Source organism: Phasianus colchicus, chromosome 29 (assembly GCF_987193195.1).
Source record: "Phasianus colchicus chromosome 29, bPhaCol1.hap1.1, whole genome shotgun sequence".
In the NCBI taxonomy this organism is placed as follows: domain Eukaryota; kingdom Metazoa; phylum Chordata; class Aves; order Galliformes; family Phasianidae; genus Phasianus; species Phasianus colchicus.
The window spans coordinates 4,575,749-4,596,079 of record NC_143464.1 but is presented as its reverse complement, the minus strand read 5'-3'; the positions used below and the strand labels follow the sequence as shown (position 1 = coordinate 4,596,079).

At 58.8% G+C, this 20,331-nt stretch overlaps 1 protein-coding gene across 4 annotated transcripts; it reads left to right on the top strand.

Moving 5' to 3' along the window:
- The first annotated feature begins 584 nt into the window (after positions 1-584).
- LOC149914681 (selenide, water dikinase 2-like) lies at positions 585-19,012 on the top strand. Of its 4 annotated transcripts, XR_016460432.1 has the most exons (10): positions 585-928; positions 2,860-2,963; positions 4,592-4,699; positions 8,653-8,807; positions 10,056-10,146; positions 13,454-13,553; positions 15,195-15,407; positions 16,975-17,126; positions 17,295-17,381; positions 18,061-19,012. XR_016460432.1 is itself a non-coding variant. In XM_090126825.1 (9 exons), exons 1-9 carry the CDS (start codon positions 628-630, stop codon positions 17,322-17,324), a joined length of 1,254 nt encoding a protein of 417 aa, XP_089982951.1. In that variant the 5' UTR covers positions 585-627; the 3' UTR covers positions 17,325-19,012. The 4 variants fall into 4 exon arrangements, 2 of the variants coding, with proteins under 2 accessions (XP_089982951.1, XP_089982950.1); XM_090126825.1 differs by having other exon boundaries at positions 17,295-19,012; XR_016460431.1 differs by having other exon boundaries at positions 586-928; positions 16,975-17,889.
- Positions 19,013-20,331: the final 1,319 nt, after the last annotated feature.

Below are 20,331 nucleotides of genomic sequence, written 5' to 3'. Positions count from 1 at the left end.
CGCCCTCACCTCTCTCCTAACCAATCACAGCCCTCTATTATCCAATCCCCGCCCACTCTTTTCAGCTAGCCAACCACCGCCCTCATCACTTCAGGGAAAAAAAAATCCCGCCTTCACACCTTCAGCCAATCACCGCCCTCATCACCTGAGTCGAAATCCCTCCCTCTCCCCTATGCCATCCAATCGGAGCGCTCATCGGACCAGTCCTCTCCCTCTCCCCTCATCAGCCAATCACCGCCCTCACTCCCTCAGACACCAAAATCCCGCCTTCTCCCCGCAGCCAATCCTCTCCTTCCTCCACTCAGCCTCAAACCCCGCCCTCATTTCATTCGCTCAATCACGGCGCTCGAACACCGAATCCCCGCCTACACCCCTCATCCAGCCAATCACCACTCTCCCCACCTCAGCATCCAAATCCCGCCTTCACCTCTAAGCCAATCAGCGCCCTCTTCCCTTCGGAGCCAAACCCCGCCCTCCTTCCTCCTCACCCAATCATCTGTCGCCTCGGCCCGGTCCCGCCCCCTCCCCTCCCGCCAGCCAATCCCCTTCCTCCTTCCCTCACGCCCCTCGGCCAATCCGATCGCGCCGTTCCCAGGCGGGCGCCGAGGGTTGAGCAGAAGCTCCAAGATGGCGGCGCCCCCGGGTCCCTCCGCTCCGAGCCCCACTCCGGGCCCGTCCCCGGGCTCCGGCTGCGCTTTGGGCCCGTCCGCCTCGTACCGCCCCTTCGACCCCACATCGCTGGGGCTGGACCCGAACTGGAGATTAACGAGTTTCAGCGAACTGCGGGGATGAGGCTGTAAAGTGCCGGAGGAAACGCTGCTGCGGCTGCTGGAGGGCCTGGGGGGACCTCGGAGCGGAGCGGCGGCGGCTGCGGCGGCGGTGGGGGGGGACGGAGAAGGAGCGGAACCCGGGGGGGCACCGACGTTGGGTGAGGAGAAACGGAGGGGGGAGGGGCGGGGGGTGGGGGGGGCAAAGGGCAAAAGGGGGGGAGGGGGGGGCAAAGGGCGGCGGTGAGGCTCTGAGGTCGGCGCTGCCCTTTCCCCCCTCCGCCCCCCCCCAGGTTTGGGGTCCCAAGGTTACTACTGGGGTCCCCCACCCCGTTATTATTGAGGGTTTCTCCCTCCCTCCCCCCCTCAGGTTTGGGGTCCCAAGGTTCACTGTTGGGGTCCCCCGCCCCATTATTATTAAGAGTAATTTCTCCCTCCCCCCCCCCTCAGGTTTTGGGTCCCAAGGTTCACTGTTGGGGTCCCCCGCCCCATTATTATTAAGAGTAATTTCTCCCTCCCCCCCCCCCTCAGGTTTTGGGTCCCAAGGTTCACTGTTGGGGTCCCTCACCCCGTTATTATTGAGTGTAATTTCTCCCTCCCCCCCTCAGGTTTGGGGCCCAAGGTTTACTATTGGGGTCCCCCACCCCCTTCTTATTGAGGGTAATTTCTCCCTCCCCCCCCCACTCCCCCTCAGGTTTGGGGTCCCAAGGTTCACCATTGGGGTCCCCCCTTCCTTATTATTGAGGATAATTTCCCTCCCTCTCCCTCCCTCAGTGTTGTTATGGGTGTAGATGTGTATTTTGGGGGGGGGGACGAATGGACTGGAGTTAGTTATTGGGGTCCCCTTGTGATTATTGAAGCCTTGCTCACGTTATTGGGGTCCCCCCCCCATCTCATTCATTATTGGGGTCTTTGTGTGTTCTCACTGGGATCCCCGTTGTGTCTTTGGGTCCCCCCCATTATTGGGGTCCCCCTTCATTATTAGGGTCTTCCTCTCATTATTGGGGTCCTTCTGTGTCCTTATTGGGACCCACGTTGTGTCACTGGGGTCCTCCCCTCATTATTGGGGTCCTCCCCTCACATTTGGGGTCCCCCATCTCCATTATTGGAGTTCCCCCCTTCATTATTGGGTTCCTCCCCTCGTTCTGGGGGTCCCGGCCCTCATTTTTGGGACCCTTTGCTATCACTGAGGGGGTTCTGATCCAATTTTGGGGGTCTTCCCCACTTTTGGGGTCCCCCACTGTCACTGAAGACCCCAACCATCACTGTTGAGACCCCCAGTGTCATTTTTGGGGTCCTCCCCCCATTCTGGAGGTCCCAGCCCTCATTTTTGGGGTCCCCCACTGTCACTGGAGACCCCAACCATCACTATTGAGATCCCCCAGTGTCATTTTTAGGGTCTTTCCCCCATTCTGGGAATCCCAGCCCTCATTTTGGGGTCCCCTACTGTCACTGAAGACCCCAACCATCACTATTGAGACCCCCCAGTGTCATTTTTGGGGTCCTCCCCCCATTTTGGGGGTCCCAGCCCCCACTTTTGGTGTCCTCTACTGTCACTGGAGACCCCAACCATCACTATTGAGACCCCCCAGATCATTTTTAGGGTCTTCACCCCATTTGGGGGGTCCCAGACCCCACTTTTGGGGTCCCCCACTGTCACTGAAGACCCCAACCATCACTGTGGAGACCCCCAGTGTCATTTTTGGGGTCCTCCCCCCATTTTGGGGGTCCCAGACCCCACTTTTGGGGTCCCCCACTGTCACTGAAGACCCCAACCATCACTATTGAGACCCCCAGTGTCATTTTTAGGGTCTTCACCCCATTTTGGGGGTCCCAGACCCCACTTTTGGGGTCCCCCACTGTCACTGAAGACCCCAACCATCACTGTGGAGACCCCCAGTGTCATTTTTGGGGTCTTCCCCCCATTTTGAGGTTCCCCCACTGTCACTGAAGACCCCAACCATCACTATTGAGACCCCCAGTGTCATTTTTGGGGTCCTCCCCCCATTCTGGGGGTCCCAGCCCTCATTTTTGGGGCCATTTGCTGTCGCTGACCCAATTTTTGGCCCCCCCCCCCCCATTTCCCCCCCAGGAATCGGCACAGACTGCTGTGTGATCCCGCTGCGCCACGGGGGTCTGTCCCTGGTGCAGACCACCGACTTCTTCTACCCTCTGGTGGACGACCCCTATATGATGGTGAGCCCCAAAAACCCCAAATCCCCCCCCCCAAATAAAGACCGCCCCCCAAAAACTCCAAAAATGGCCCCAAAAGGCCCCAAAAACGCCGAGCTGAGCCCAAAGCCCCGCAGTGCATCCCCATGGCCCCCAAAAAGGGGGAAACCCCAAATATGTGCCACCCCCCTGCCCCCAAAAAAAGCCCCAAACTGGTCCCGAACTGCTCTGAAAACGGCCTCCAAAAGTGCCCCAAAAACTCCAGAAATGGGCCCAAAATGGCTCCAGAAAAGGTCCAGGAGGGAACCGAAATGTGTCAGAAAATGGCCTCAAAATGTGTCAGAAAATGCCCCCAAATGGTCCAGAGTAATAAAAATAGCCCCCAAAGCCCCCAAATAGCCCCAAAAGCACCAAAATAACCCCAAAAGCACCAGGAAAAAAATGCAAAACAGCCCCAAAAACTGCACAAAAAGCCCCAAAAGAGCTCCAGGGCCTCAAAGAAAGTGCAGAAAAAGCCCCAAAAGCTGCAGAAATGGCCCCAAAGTGACCCAGAAAGGCCCAAAATTCCTCCCAGGGCCCCAGAGTGCTCTGTAACCCCCCCAAAAAAAAGGAACAAAATCCCAAAAAGCCCCAAATTTACCCCAAACCCCCCAAATTCCCCCCAAGCCCCCCTGGGCTGCATCGCCTGCACCGACATCCTCAGCAGTGCTCTTCAAATCCCAAACCCTCCCCCAAAGACCCCCAAACCCTCCCCACATCACACCCAGCCCACCCCCCCCAGGAACAGAAAACCCCAAAAAGCCCCAAATTTACCCCCAAAAGGCCCCAAATTGAGCTCAGATGGCCCCCAACCCAGGGCCGTATCACCTGCACTGATGTTCAGAGTGATAGCCTCCAGATCCCCAAATCCCCCTCAGAAGACCCCCAAATCACACGCAGCCCCCCCCCCCAGTTGAGACAAAGACCCCAAAAGCCCCAAATTGACCCCAAAAGTCCCAAATTGACCCAAAAAGCCCCAAATTTACCCCCAAAAGCCCCAAATTGATCTCAGATTGCCCCCAACCCAGGGCCTCATCGCCTGCGCCAGCTTTCTGAGTGATGCCCTCCAGATCCCCAAATTTCCCCTCAAAAGACCCCCAAACCCTCCCCACATCACACCCAGCCCCCCCTCCATGGAGACAAAACCCCCCAAAAGCCCCAAATTTACCCCAAAAGTCCCAAATTTACCCCCAAAAACCCCAATTCCCCCCAACCCAGGGTCGCATCACCTGCGCCAACGTTCTGAGCAATACCCCGCAAACCTCCCCCCCCCCCCCAAAAGACCCCCAAACCCTCCCCACATCACACCCAGCCCACCCCCCCCAGGAACAGAAAACCCCCAAAAGCCCCAAATTTACCCCCAAAAGGCCCCAAATTGAGCTCAGATGGCCCCCAACCCAGGGCCGTATCACCTGCATTGATGTTCAGAGTGATAGCCTCCAGATCCCCAAATCCCCCCCAGAAGACCCCCAAATCACACGCAGCCCCCCCCCCCCAGTTGAGACAAAGACCCCAAAAGCCCCAAATTGACCCCAAAAGTCCCAAATTGACCCAAAAAGCCCCAAATTTACCCCCAAAAACCCCAAATTGATCTCAGATTGCCCCCAACCCAGGGCCGCATCGCCTGCGCCAACGTTCTGAGCGACCTGTACGCCATGGGCATCACCGAGTGCGACAACATGCTCATGCTGCTCAGCGTCAGCCAGAGGATGACCGACGAGGTGAGCCCCCACCCCACTAAAACACACCCCAAACCCCCCATTCCAGCCCCCACCCCAATAAAACACACCCCAAACCCCCCATTGCAGCCCCCACCCCACTAAAACACACCCCAAACCCCCCATTGCAGCCCCCACCCCACTAAAACAGCCCCCACCCCACTAAAACACACCCCAAACCCCCCATTCCAGCCCCCACCCCACTAAAACAGCCCCCAAACCCCCCATTGCAGCCCCCACCCCACTAAAACACACCCCAAACCCCCCATTGCAGCCCCCACCCCACTAAAACACACCCCAAACCCCCCTTTACAGCCCCCACCCCACTAAAACAGCCCTCACCCCACTAAAACAGCCCCCAAACCCCCCATTGCAGCCCCCACCCCTCAAATACAGACCCCAATTCCCCCCATTCCAGCCCCCACCCCACTAAAACAGACCCCACCCCACTAAAACAGACCCCCAACCCCCCATTGCAGCCCCCACCCCTCAAAAACAGACCCCAATGCCCCCCATTCCAGCCCCGACACCAATAAAACAGCCCCCACCCCACTAAAACACACCCCAATTCCCCCCCATTACAGTCCTCATCCCTCAAAAACAGCCCCCACCCCACAAAATCAGACCCCAATTCCCCCCATTCCAGCCCACACCCCACTAAAACAGCCCCCACCCCACTAAAACACACCCCAAACCCCCCACTGCAGCCCCCACCCCACTAAAACAGACCCTAAACCCCCCATTGCAGCCCCCACCCACAAAAACAGAGCCCAATTCCCTATTGCAGCCCCCACCCCATAAAAACAGACCCCAAATTCCCCCGATTCCCCCCAAATCCCCCCGATACCCCCCCAATTCCACCCCCAATCCCCCTGATTGCCCCTGATTCCCCCCCGATTCTGCCCAATTCCTCCCCAAATCCCCCTGATTCCCCCCCAGTCTCCCCAGTTCCACCCCATTCCCCCCCAATCCCCCCGATTCCACCCCCAATCCCCCCAATTCCACCTCATTCCCCCCAAATCCCCCGATTCCCCCCCCAGTCTCCCCAGTTCCACATAATTCCCCCCAAATCTCCTGATTCCCCCCCAGTCCCCCCAATTCCACCTCATTCCCCCCAAATCCCCCCAATACCCCCCCAAATCCCCCTGATTCCCCCCCCAGTCTCCCCAATTCCACCCCATTCCCCCCCAATTCCCCCCGATTCCACCCCCAATCCCCCCAATTCCCCCCAAATCCCCTGATTCTCCCCCAAATCCCCCCGATTCCCCCCCCAGTCTCCCCAATTCCACATAATTCCCCCCAATTCCACCTGATTCCCCCCAATTCCACCTCATTCCCCCCAAATCCCCCCGATTCCACCCCAATTCCCCAAAAATCCCCCTGATTCCCCCCCCAGTCCCCCCAATTCCACCCCAATTCCCCCCAAATCCCCCCGATTCCCCCCCAAATCCCCCCAATTCCACCCCAGTCCCCCCTGATTTCCCCCCAGTCTCCCCCAATTCCCCCCTATACCCCCCCAAATCCCTCTGATTCCCCCCCGTCCCCCCAATTCCACCCCAATTCCCCCCAAATCCCCCCGATTCCCCCCCAAATCCCCGATTCCACCCCCAACCCCCCCGATTGCCCCCCAACCCCCTGCTAAATCCCCCCGATTCCCCCCCCAGTCCCCCCTGATTTCCCCCCAGTCTCCCCCAATTCCACAGAATTCCCCCCAAATCCCCCGATTCCCCCCCCAGTGCCCCCAATTCCACAGAATTCCCCCCAATTCCACCCCATTCCCCCCAAATCCCCCTGATTCCAACCCCAATCCCCCCAATTCCACCCCAGTCTCCTCCAATTCCACCCCAATTCCCACCAAATCCTCCTGATTCCACCCCCATTCCCACCCCATTCCCCCTGATTCCACCTCATTCCCCCCAAATCCCCCGATTCCCCCCCAAATCCCCCTGATTCCCCCCCCAGTCCCCCCAATTCCCCCCGATTCCCCCCCCAGTTACCCCAATTCCACCCCAAATCCCCTGATTCCCCCTCAAATCCCCCTGATTCCCCCCAGTCCCCCCAATTCCACCTCATTCCCCCTAATACCCCCCAAATCCCCTGATTCCACCCCCAGTCCCCCCAATTCCATCCCAATTCCCCCCAAATCCCCCCGATTCCACCCCCAATCCCCCCAATTCTACCCCAGTCCCCCCTGATTTCCCCCCAGTCTCCCCTGATTCCCCCCCAAATCCCCCTGATTCCCCCCCCATTCCCCCCAATTCCATCCCATTCCCCCCAAATCCCCCCAATACCCCCCCAAATCCCCCTGATTCCACCCCCATTTCCACCCCATTCCCACCCCATTCCCCCCAATTCCACCCCAATTCCCCCCAAATCCCCCCGATTCCCCCAAAAATCCCCCTGATTCCCCCCCAGTCTCCCCAATTCCACATAATTCCCCCCAAATCCCCCTGATTCCCCCCCAAATCCCCCTGATTCCACCCCCAATCCCTCCAATTCCACCTCATTTCCCCCAATTCCACCCCCAACCCCCCAATTCCACCCCAATTCCCCCCCAAATCCCCCTGATTCCCCCCCCATTCCCCCCAAATCCCCTCGATTCCACCCCCAATCCCCCCAATTCCACCTCATTCCCCCCAATTCCACCCCAAATCCCCCTGATTCCCCCCCCAGTCCCCTCAATTCCACACCCAACCCCCCAATTCCCCCCCAATTCCCCCCCAAATCCCCCCAATACCCCCCCAAATCCCCCTGATTCCAACCCCAATCCCCCCAATTCCACCCCAGTCTCCTCCAATTCCACCCCCATTCCCCCCAAATCCTCCTGATTCCACCCCCATTCCCACCCCATTCCCCCCGATTCCACCTCATTCCCCCAAATCCCCCCAATACCCCCCCAAATCCTCCTGATTCCACCCCCATTCCCACCCCATTCCCCCCAATTCCACCCCAATTCCCCCCAAATCCCCCCGATTCCCCCAAAAATCCCCCTGATTCCCCCCCCATTCCCCCCAATTCCACCCCAATTCCCCCCAAATCCCCCTGATTCCCCCCCAAATCCCCCTGATTCCACCCCCATTCCCACCCCATTCCCCCCAATTCCACCCCAATTCCCCCCAAATCCCCCCGATTCCCCCAAAAATCCCCCTGATTCCCCCCCCAGTCCCCCCAATTCCACCCCAATTCCCCCCAAATCCCCCTGATTCCCCCCCAAATCCCCCTGATTCCACCCCCAATCCCCCCAATTCCACCTCATTCCCCCCGATTCCCCCCCCAACCCCCCAATTCCACCCCAATTCCCCCCCAAATCCCCCTGATTACCCCCCCAGTCTCCCCAATTCCACCCCATTCCCCCCAATTCCACCCCATTCCCCCCAAATCCCCCCAATTCCCCCCCAAATCCCCCTGATTCCACCCCCATTCCCACCCCATTCCCCCCGTTCCACCCCCAATCCCCCCAAATCCCCCGATTCCCCCCCAAATCCCCCTGATTCCCCCCCAGTCTCCCCAATTCCACATAATTCCCCCCAAATCCCCCCGATACCCCCCCAAATCCCCCCGATTCCACCCCCAACCCCCCAATTCCACCCCAATTCCCCCCCAAATCCCCCTGATTCCCCCCCAGTCCCCCCAATTCCACCCCAATTCCCCCCAAATCCCCCCGATTCCACCCCCAACCCCCCAATTCCACCCCAATTCCCCCCAAATCCCCCTGATTCCCCCCCCAGTCCCCCCAATTCCACCCAATTCCCCCCCAAATCCCCCCGATTCCCCCCAAATCCCCCTGATTCCACCCCCATTCCCCCCGATTCCACCCTCAATCCCCCCAAATCCCCCCAATTCCACCCCAATTCCCCCCCACATCCCCCTGATTCCCCCCCCAACCCCCCAATTCCACCCCGATACCCCCCCAAATCCCCCCGATTCCCCCCCGACTCCCCGCTGCTGCCCCCCAGGAGCGTGACAAGGTGATGCCCCTCATCGTCCGCGGGTTCCGCGACGCGGCGGAGGCCGCGGGGACGTCGGTGACGGGCGGTCAGACGGTGCTCAACCCCTGGGTCATCGTGGGGGGGGCTGCCAGCGTGGTGTGCCAGAGACAGGAGTTCATCGTGTGCGTTGGGGGGGGGGGGGAGAGACGTGGGGGGAAATGGGGAGGGGTGGTGAAATGGGGGGGGGTTGGTGGTGGCAAAGTTGGGGTGAGATGGGGGCAAAATGGGGGGGGTTTGGTGGGGGCAAAATGGGGTGAGATGGGGGCAAAATGGGGGGGGTTTGGTGGGAGCAAAATGGGGTGAGATGGGGGCAAAATGGGGGGGTTTGGTGGTGGCTAAATGGGGGTGAGATGGTGGCTAAATGGGGGTGAGATAGGGGCAAAATGGGGGGGTGAGATGGGGGCAAAATTGGGCTGAATTGGTGCCAAAATGGGGGGCTTTGGTGGTGGCAAAATGGGGGTGAGATGGGGGCAAAATGGGGGGGTTTGGTGGTGGCAAAGTTGGGGTAAAATGGGGGGGGTTTGGTCGTGGCAAAATGGGGGTGAGAGGGGGGCAAAATTGGGGTGAGATGGGGGCAAAATGGGGGGGAGTTTGGTGGTGGCAAAATTGGGGTGAGATGGGGGCAAAATTGGGCTGAATTGGTGCCAAATGTGGGGGTTTGGTGGTGACAAAGTTGGGTTTGGTGGTGCCAAAATTGGGGTGAGATGGTGCCAAAATTGGGGGTTTGGTGGTGGCAAAGTTGGGTTTGGTGGTGCCAAAATTGGGGTGAGATGGTGCCAAAATTGGGGGTTTGGTGGTGGCAAAGTTGGGTTTGGTGGTTCTAAACTGGGGTGAAATGGTGCTAAACTGGGGTGTAATGGTGGTGCTAAAAACTGGGGGGGGTTGTGGAGCCAAAATGGGGTGAAACGGTGCCAAAATGGTGGCTTTTGGTGGCTTTCCCAGCTGTTTTGGGGCTCCATTTTGGGGCGATTTCTGAGCTTTTCCAGCCCTTTTGAGGCTCCACTTTGGGGCAATTTCTGAGCTTTTCCAGCCGTTTTGGGGCTCCATTTTGGGACAATTTCTGAGCTTTTCCAGCTGTTTTGTGGCTCCACTTTGGGGCAATTTCTGAGCTTTTCCAGCTGTTTTGGGGCTCCACTTTGGGGCAATTTCTGAGCTTTCCCAGCCCTTTTGGGGCTCCATTTTGGGGCGATTTCTGAGCTTTTCCAGCCCTTTTGGGGCTCCACTTTGGGGCCCTTTTGGGGCCGTCGCGTTGTCGCGTCTCTGGGGGGCCGATTTTTGGGGCTGTTTTCTGGGCTTTTCTTCGGGTTCGTTTATTTTATGGGGTGGTGGGGGTCTCCTTCTGGGGGTCCCTCACACTCCGTGCCCCCCAGCCCCGACAGCGCCGTCCCTGGGGACGTGCTGGTGCTCACCAAGCCGCTGGGCACGCAGGTGGCCGTCACTGCGCACCAATGGCTGGATAACGTGAGTTTTGGGGTCGGGGGGACAAAATGGGGGGGGGTCGGGGTCTCCGTAGGGGACGGGGAGGTGCAGAAGACCCCAAATGGGTCTGGGGGGCATCGCCGTGTCCCCAAAGGGACCTCAGGTGGGGCCAGGGGGCAACTGGGTGTCCCCAAAGGGACACACTGGCTTTGTGGTCACCCCATTGGGTTTGGGATCCTCCTATCTTGGGGTCGCCCCATTGGGTTTGGGGTCGCCCCATTGGGTTTAGGATCACCCCATTGGGTTTGGGGTCACCCCATTGGGTTTGGGATCCTCCTATCTGGGATCACCCCATTGGGTTTGGGGTCACCCCATTGGGTTTAGGATCATTCCATTGGGTTTGGGGTCCTCCTATCTTTGGGGTCACCCCATTGGGTTTGGGGTCTTCCCATTGGGTTTGGGATCACCCCATTGGTTTTGGATCACCCCATTGGGTTTGGGGTCCTCCTATCTTTGGGGTCACCCCATTGGGTTTGGGATCCTCTTGTCTTTGGGGTCACCCCATTGGTTTTGGGGTCACCCCATTAGTTTTTCAGATCACTCCATTGGGTTTGGGGTCCTCCTATCTTTGGGTTCACCCCATGGGGTTTGGGGTCACCCCGTGGGGTTTGGGGTCCTCCTGTCTTTGGGATCACCCTATTGGGTTTGGGGTCGCCCCATTGGTTTGGGGTCCTCCTATCTTTGGGGTCACCCCATTGGGTTTGGGATCACCCCATTGGGTTGAGGTCACCCCATTGGGTTGGGGATCACCCCATTGGGTTTGGGATCCTCCTATCTTGGGATCACCCTATTGGGTTTGGGGTCGCCCCATGGGGTTTGGGGTCACCCCATGGGGTTTGGGGTCCTCCTATCTTTGGGATCACCCCATTGGGTTTGTGGTCACCCCATTGGGTTTGGGGTCACCCCATTGGGTTTGGGGTCACCCCGTGGGGTTTGGGGTCCTCCTATCTTTGGGATCACCCCATTGGGTTTGTGGTCACCCCATTGGGTTTGTGGTCACCCCATTGGGTTTGGGGTCACCCCGTGGGGTTTGGGGTCCTCCTATGTTTGGGGTCACCCCGTGGGGTTTGGGGTCCTCCTATCTTTGGGGTCACCCCATTGGGTTTGGGGTCACCCCAGTGGGTTTGGGGTCCTCCTATCTTTGGGGTCACCCCATTGGGTTTGGGATCACCCCATTGGGTTTGGGGTCCTCCTGTCTTTGGGGTCACCCCATTGGGTTTGGGATCACCCCATGGGGTTTAGGGTCACCCCATGGGGTTTGGGGTCCTCCTGTCTTTGGGGTCACCCCATTGGGTTTGGGGTCACCCCGTGGGGTTTGGGGTCCTCCTATCTTTGGGTCACCCCATTGGGTTTGGGGTCACCCCGTGGGGTTTGGGGTCCTCCTATCTTTGGGGTCACCCCATTGGGTTTGGGATCACCCCATTGGGTTTGGGGTCCTCCTGTCTTTGGGGTCACCCCATGGGGTTTGGGGTCACCCCGTGGGGTTTGGGGTCCTCCTGTCTTTGGGGTCACCCCATGGGGTTTGGGGTCACCCCGTGGGGTTTGGGGTCCTCCTGTCTTTGGGGTCACCCCATTGGGTTTGGGGTCACCCCGTGGGGTTTGGGGTCCTCCTGTCTTTGGGGTCACCCCATTGGGTTTGGGGTCACCCCGTGGGGTTTGGGGTCCTCCTGTCTTTGGGGTCACCCCATTGGGTTTGGGATCACCCCGTGGGGTTTGGGGTCCTCCTGTCTTTGGGGTCACCCCATTGGGTTTGGGGTCACCCCGTGGGGTTTGGGGTCCTCCTGTCTTTGGGGTCACCCCATTGGGTTTGGGATCACCCCATGGGGTTTGGGGTCACCCCGTGGGGTTTGGGGTCCTCCTATCTTTGGGGTCACCCCATTGGGTTTGGGATCAGCCCATTGGGTTTGGGGTCCTCCTGTCTTTGGGGTCACCCCATTGGGTTTGGGATCACCCCATTGGGTTTGGGGTCACCCCATGGAGTTTGGGGTCCTCCTGTCTTTGGGGTCACCCCATTGGGTTTGGGGTCACCCCGTGGGGTTTGGGGTCCTCCTGTCTTTGGGGCCACCCCATTGGGTTTGGGATCACCCCATTGGGTTTAGGGTCACCCCATGGGGTTTGGGGTCCTCCTGTCTTTGGGGTCACCCCCATTGGGTTTGGGGTCACCCCGTGGGGTTTGGGGTCCTCCTGTCTTTGGGGTCACCCCATTGGGTTTGGGATCACCCCATGGGGTTTGGGGTCACCCCGTGGGGTTTGGGGTCCTCCTATCTTTGGGATCACCCCATTGGGTTTGGGGTCACCCCTTGGGGTTTGGGGTCCTCCTATCTTTGGGGTCACCCCATTGGGTTTGGGATCAGCCCATTGGGTTTGGGGTCCTCCTGTCTTTGGGGTCACCCCATTGGGTTTGGGATCACCCCATTGGGTTTGGGGTCACCCCATGGAGTTTGGGGTCCTCCTATCTTTGGGGTCACCCCTTGGGGTTTGGGGTCCTCCTATCTTTGGGGTCACCCCATTGGGTTTGGGATCAGCCCATTGGGTTTGGGGTCCTCCTGTCTTTGGGGTCACCCCATTGGGTTTGGGATCACCCCATGGGGTTTAGGGTCACCCCATGGGGTTTGGGGTCCTCCTGTCTTTGGGGTCACCCCATTGGGTTTGGGATCACCCCATTGGGTTTGGGGTCCTCCTATCTTTGGGGTCACCCCATTGGGTTTGGGATCACCCCATTGGGTTTGGGATCCTCCCGTTGGGTTTGGGATCACCCCACTGGTTTGGGATCCTCCTATCTTTGTGTCACCCCATGGGGTTTGGGATCACCCCATGGGGTTTGGGGTCACCCCGTGGGGTTTGGGGTCCTCCTGTCTTTGGGATCACCCCATTGGGTTTGGGGTCACCCGATTGGGTTTGCGGTCACCCCATTGGGTTTGGGGTCACCCCACTGGTTTGGGATCCTCCTATCTTTGGGTCACCCCATTGGGTTTGGGATCATCCCGTTGGGTTTGGGATCACCCCACTGGTTTGGGATCCTCCTATCTTTGGGTCACCCCATTGGGTTTGGGGTCACCCCATGGGGTTTGGGGTCACCCCATGGGGTTTGGGGTCCTCCTATCTTTGGGATCACCCCATTGGGTTTGGGATCCTCCCGTTGGGTTTGGGATCACCCCACTGGTTTGGGATCCTCCTATCTTTGGGTCACCCCATTGGGTTTGTGGTCACCCCGTGGGGTTTGTGGTCACCCCGTGGGGTTTGGGGTCCCCCCGGTCTTGGGGTGACCCCGCAGCCCCCCGCCCCGCAGCCGGAGCGCTGGAACAAGATCAAGCTGGTGGTGAGCCGTGAGGAGGTGGAGGCGGCCTACAGGGAGGCCATGTTCAGCATGGCCACGCTCAACCGCACCGGTCAGCGGGGGGCGGGGGTCTTGGGGGGTCTTTTGGGGGGTCTTGGGGGGGTCTTTTCAGGGGTCTTGGGGGAGTTTTGCGGGGTCTCTTTGGGGGTTCTTTTGGGAACGTTTGGGGTCCTTTTGGGGGATCCTTTTGGGAGTTTTGGGGGGTCTCTTTGGGGGTTCTTTTGGGAACGTTTGGGGTCCTTTTGGGGAGTCGTTTTGGGGGGTCTCTTTGGGGGTTCTTTTGGGAACGTTTGGGGTCCTTTTGGGGGATCCTTTTGGGAGTTTTTGGGGGTCTCTTTGGGAGTTCTTTTGGGAACGTTTGGGGTCCTTTTGGGGAGTCGTTTTGGGGGGTCTCTTTGGGGGTTTTCTGGGAGTCTCTTTTGGGGTCCTTTTGGGAGCATTTGGGGGTCTTTTTGGGGGATCCTTTTGGGGGTCCTTTGGGGATCTCTTTCGGAAGTATTTGAGGGTCTTTTGGGGTCTTTGGGGGCTCATTTTGGGAGCATTTGCGGTCCTTTTTGGGGGTCCTTTCGGGAGTTTTGGGGGGTCTCTTTCAGGGTCCTTTAGGGGTCCTTCTGGGGATCCTTTGGGGGTCGTTTTGGGATCCTTTTGGGGTCCTGGGAGCATTTGGAGGTCCTTTTGGGGGGTCCTTTGGGTGTCTGTTTGGAGGGTCGTTTTGGAAGTATTTGGGGGTCTTTTGGGGTCTTTTTGGGGGGTCCTTTTGGGGTCCTTTTGGGAGCATTTGGGGTCGTTTTGGAAGTATTTGGGGATCTTTTGGTGGATCCTTTTGGGGATTCTTTTGGGGTTTTTTTGGGAGCATTTGGGGGATTCTGGGAGGTCTTTTTGGGGGGTGTCCTTTTGGAAGTATTTGGGGTTCTTTTGGGGGGTTCTTTTGGGGTCCTTTTGGGAGCATTTGGGGGTCTCTGGGGGGTCCTTTTGGGAGTCCTCTGGGGGTCTGTTTGGGGTGTCCTTTTGGAAGGACTTGGGGGTCTTTTGGGGTCTCTGGGGAGTCCTTTGGGGGTCTGTTTGGGGGATCCTTTTGGAAGGACTTGGGGGTCTTTTGGGGTCTTTTTGGGGGGTCCTTTTGGGAGTCCTTTGGGGGTCTGTTTGGGGGGTCCTTTTGGGAGGACTTGAGGGTCTTTTGGGGTCTCTGGGGAGTCCTTTGGGGGTCTGTTTGGGGTGTTCTTTTGGGAGGACTTGGGGGTCTTTTGGGGTCTTTTTGGGGGGTCCTTTTGGGAGTCCTTTGGGGGTCTGTTTGGGGGATCCTTTTGGAAGGACTTGGGGTCTTTTGGGGTCTTTTTGGGGTGTCCTTTTGGGAGTCCTTTGGGGGTCTGTTTGGGGTGTCCTTTTGGAAGGACTTGGGGTCTTTTTGTGGGGTCCTTTTGGGAGTCCTTTGGGGGTCTGTTTGGGGTGTCCTTTTGGAAGGACTTGGGGTCTTTTTGGGGGGTCCTTTTAGGAGTCCTTTGGGTGTCTGTTTGTGGTGTCCTTTTGGAAGGACTTGGGGTCTTTCGGGGTCTTTTTGGGGGGTGTGAGAATATCCCAGCCCCCTCCCCCCCCCCCCTCCATTCCCGGGGTCCGCTTTCCCCCCTTCCCCCACCCCCTATTTTGGGGGGGGGGGCTTCCCGTCTCGGCCCCCCGTTGACGCAGCGCCCCCCAGCGGCCGGGTTGATGCACGCGTTCCACGCTCACGCGGCCACGGACGTGACGGGTTTCGGCCTCCTGGGCCACGCGAGGGCGCTGGCGAGGCAGCAGCGGCAGGAAGTGGCGTTCGTGCTGCACAACCTGCCCGTCATCGCCAAGATGGCCGCCGTCAGCAAGGCCTGCGGGGGGAGGTTCGGGCTGCTGCAGGGAACCTCGCCGGAGACGTCCGGTAATCTGCTGGGGGGGGGGGGGAAGGGGGGGAGGGAAATTGGGGAAGGGGTGGACAAAAATGAGGGGGGGGGGGGAATTGGGGGTGGGTTGGGGGTCTTTTGGGGGGGGGAGATTGGGGGAGGGAGGGATTGGGGGGGGAGATTGGGGAGGGGGGAGGGGGGGAGGTAGATTGGGGGGGGGAGAGATTGGGGAAGATTGGGGAGGGGGGGAAGATTGGGGGGGATTGGGGAGGGGGGGAGGAAGATTGTGGGGAAATGGGGAGGGGGGAGGGGGGGAAGATTGGGGAAGGGGGGACAAAAATGGGGGGGGGAATTGGGGATGGTTTGGGGGTCTTTTGAGGGGGGGAGATTGGGGAAGGGGGGGAGATTGGGGAAGGGGGGGAGATTGGGGGGGATTGGGGAGGGGGGAGGAAGATTGGGGGGAATTGGGGAGGGGGGGGGAGAGATTGGGGGGGGATTGGGGAGGGGGGAGGGGGGGAGGAAGATTGGGGAAGGGGGGACAAAAATGGGGGGGGAAATTGGGGATGGTTTGGAGGTCTTTTGGGGGGGGAGATTGGGGAAGGGAGGAAGATTGGGGGGGGAGAGATTGGGGGGGATTGGGGAGGGGGTGAGAGATTGGGGGGGATTGGGGAGGGGGGAGGAAGATTGGGGGGAGGGGGGAGGAAGATTGGGGAAGGGGGGACAAAAATGGGGGGGGGAAATTGGGGATGGTTTGGGGGTCTTGGGGGGGAGAAAACTGGGAGGGGAGAACGAAAACTGGGGGGGGGGTGTACAAAAATAGGGAGTGGGGGAAGTGGGGGGGATGAAATTTGGGGGTTGTTTGGGGGTCTTTTGGGGGGGAGATGGGGGTCACGCGTGGATGGGGTGGGGGGAGGGAAATCGAGGGGGTGAAAATTGGGGTGGGGGGACAAAAATGGGGGATGGGAAAGGGGGGGAGATGAAAGTTGGGGATGCTCTGGGAGGTCTTTGGGGGGAGATGGGGGCACACGTGGCAGGGCAGGATGGGGCAGTGATGGTTGGAAAGGGGGTCAAGGATTGGGGTTGGGGATGAGGCAGTTTGGGGGGGGGAGATTGGGGGGGAGGGGGGCTAAAATGTGGGGGTTGGGGCAGTGATGGGTGGGGGGCAGGGATTTGGGGGGGCACCGACGTTAGGGGTGGAGAGGGAAAGAATTGGGGGAGGGCGTGGCAGGGGGGCACCAACGTGTGGGGTGGGGGCTTCAAATAGGGTGGGGGGGAGCCAAAAATTGGGGTGGGAACCCCCAGATTTGGGTTCCCTAAATGCCAGAGCTGGGCGTCCCATGGGATGCAGTGGGTTCTGGGTGTGCTGGGAGGGGACGTGGGGCTCGGAGCGGGGCGGGGGGCCATTAATTACCCCCCCCCACCTTAATTAGGATGCTCCTCCATTAATTAGGAGCCCTTATTAATTAACATTGCTCATTAGTTGTTATTTTCTCAGCCCCAACACCCCCCACCTCCCCTCTCTCCCACATCCCCACCCGCCTCCCCGTCGCCGAGCCGCCGGGCGATGGGAGGCGCTAATTGTGGCTCATTAACGCCGTTAATTAGGCGGGCTGTTGCTGTGCCTGCCCCGCGAGCAGGCCGCCCGGTTCTGCTCCGAGCTCCGCTCCCGAACCGGCGGCCGCCCGGCGTGGATCGTCGGCATCGTGGAGCGCGGAGCCCGCGGGGCGCGGGTCATCGAGAAGCCGCGGCTCATCGAGGTGCCCCCCACCGAGCCCCCCGCTAATTAGCTCATTAGCAGCTCCTCATCAACGCCGCAGGATGTCCACTACACTGACTGAGCGAGGTGCCCCCCCAGAGCCCCTAATTAGTTAATTACTGGGCTCTCATAAACACCATGGGTCATCGAGAAGCCGCGGCTCATCGAGGTGCCCCCCACCGAGCCCCCCGCTAATTAGTTCATTAGCAGCTCCTCATTAACGCCGCAGGACTCCTACATACACTGACTGAGCGAGGTGCCCCCCCTGGAGATCCCAATTAGTTCATTAGCGGGCTCTCATTAACCCCACGGGTCATCGAGAAGCCGCAGCTCATCGAGGTGCCCCCCACCGAGCCCCCCGCTAATTAGTTCATTAGCAGCTCCTCATTAACGCCGCAGGACGTCCACTACACTGACTGAGTGAGGTGCCCCCCCCGGAGCCCCTAATTAGTTCATTAGCGGGCTCTCATTAACCCCACGGGTCATCGAGAAGCCGCGGCTCATCGAGGTGCCCCCCACCGAGCCCCCCGCTAATTAGTTCATTAGCAGCTCCTCGTTAACGCCGCAGGACGTCCACTACACTGACTGAGCGAGGTGCCCCCCCCGGAGCCCCTAATTAGTTCATTAGCGGGCTCTCATTAACCCCGCAGGACACTGAGATATACTGAGTGATTGAGGTGCCCCCCACCGAGCCCCCCGCTAATTAGTTCATTAGCAGCTCCTCATCAACGCCGCAGGACTCCTACAAACACTGACTGAGCGAGGTGCCCCCTCCCGGAGCCCCTAATTAGTTCATTAGTGGGCTCTCATTAACCCCATGGGTCATTGAGAAGCCGCGGCTCATCGAGGTGCCCCCTCACCGAGCCCCCCGCTAATTAGTTCATTAGCAGCTCCTCATTAATGCCGCAGGATGTCCACTACACTGACTGAGCGAGGTGCCCCCCCGGAGCCCCTAATTAGTTAATTACTGGGCTCTCATTAACCCCACGGGTCACCGAGAAGCCGCGGCTCATCGAGGTGCCCCCCAACGAGCCCCCCGCTAATTAGCTCATTAGCAGCTCCTCGTTAACGCTGCAGGACTCCTACAAACACTGACTGAGCGAGGTGCCCCCCTGGAGCCCCTAATTAGTTCATTAGCGGGCTCTCATTAACCCCATGGGTCATTGAGAAGCCGCGGCTCATCCAGGTGCCATCCCCAGAGCCCCTCATTAGTTAATTAGTGGGCTCTCATTACCACCCCCCAGGACATTGGGATACCCTGACTAATTGAGATGCCCGTATTGATTAATTAATTAGAGGACTTTCATTAAATCTCCCACAACAGATCATCAAGAAACAGCAACTAATTGAGGTGACCCCCCCCCCCAGAGACCCCAATTAATTAACGGTGTCTCATTAACCCCCCCACACACATTGGGCTAATCAAGGCCCCCCCTCCAAGGGCACGCTAATTAATGGGGTCTCATTAACTCCCCTGCAGTGACTCATCAAGAAGCACCAACTGATTGATTTGCCCCCTCTGTGGAGCCCCTAATTAACAGGGCCTCATTAACCGCCCCCCCAGAGCCCCAAATTAACAGGGCCTCATTAACCCCCCCCCCAGAGCCCCTAATTGATGGGGGCTCATTAACCCCCTCTCCGCCTCCTGGAGCCCCTAATTAGCGGGGCTCATTAACCCCCCACCCCAGAGCCCCTAATTAGCGGGGACTCATTATCCCCCCGGAGCCCCTAATTAACAGGGGCTCGTTAATTACCCCGTGCTGCCCGCAGAGTGACGCCCCCCCCCGAAACCCCCCGCGGAGTGGGGGAGGGGCCGAGGACCCCCGCGGGCGGCGTGTGGGGAAATGGGGGATTTGGGGCAATAAACGCAGATTTTGGGGCCGGCGACGATTTGGGGTCGTTTGTTGGGGTTTTGGGGTCGGTTGGTGGGATTTTGGGGTCAGCTGTTCGGATTTTGGGGTCAATCGTTGGGATTTTGGGGTCGATTGTTGGGGTTTTGGGGTCGATTGGTGGGATTTTGGGGTCAGCTGTTCAGATTTTGGGGTCAATCGTTGGGGTTTTGGGGTCGGTTGGTGGGATTTTGGGGTCAATCGTTGGGATTTTGGGGTCAATCATTGGGATTTTGGGGTCAGCTGTTTGGATTTTCGGGTCAATCATTGGGATTTTGGGGTTGTTTGTTGGGGTTTTGGGGTCGGTTGGTGGCATTTTGGGGTCAGTCGTTGGGGTTTTGGGGTCAGTTGTTGGGGTTTTGGGGTCAGTTGTTGGGATTTTGGGGTCAATGGGATTTTGGGGGCCTCTTCTTGAGCTTTTAGGGTCAATTGTTGGGATTTTGGGGTTTTTCGTTGGGGTTTTGGGGTCAACTCTCGGGGTTTGGGGGTCGGTTGTTGGGATGTTGGGGTCAATTCCTGAGATTTTGGGGTCAATCATTGGGATTTTGGGGTCAATCATTCAGATTTTGGGGGCCTCTTCTTGGGGTTTTGGGGTCAATTGTTGGGATTTGGGGGTCAATCATTGGGGGTTTGGGGTCAATTGTTGGGATTTCAGGGCCGGTTGTTCAGATTTTGGGGTTGTTCCGTGTTTTATGGGGTCACCCCATTAATTTTTGGGGTGAATTCTGCCCCTTTCAGCTCCCATCCCCCAAACCTTGGCAGTTTACATTTCCAACATTTATTCCATTTCGGGGCATTTCTGCAGCTTTTAGGGCCCCCCCCCCCCGCCCCAAAAATCTTCTGGGAGTCCCCCCCAATTTTGGGGGCAGATTCCCATTTTTGGGGCCCCCTCCAGATATTTTTTTGGGGGGGGTTCCCATGTTTTGGGGTCCCATTTCTGCAGGGGGGGGTCCCACATTTGGGGGGTTCTTGGGATTCTGGGGGGGGTCCCACATTCTGAGGGGTCCCTGCCATTTTGGGGGGAGTTCCCCAGTTTTTGGGATCCCCCCCATAATCTTGGGACCCCCCCAGATTTTGGAAGGGGGTCCCCAATTCTGGGGGGATCCCCAATTTCTGGGGGGATCCTTTGGTTTCTGGGGGGGGTCCCCAAAGTTTGGTTGATCTCCTTGTTTCTGTGGGGGGGGTCCCCAATTTCTGGGGGGATTTTCCAAATATTGGGACCCCCCCCACACACATATATTGGGACCCCCCCAGATTTTGGAAGGGGTCCCCAATTCTGCGGGGGGGGTCCCCAATTTCTGGGGGGATCCTTTGGTT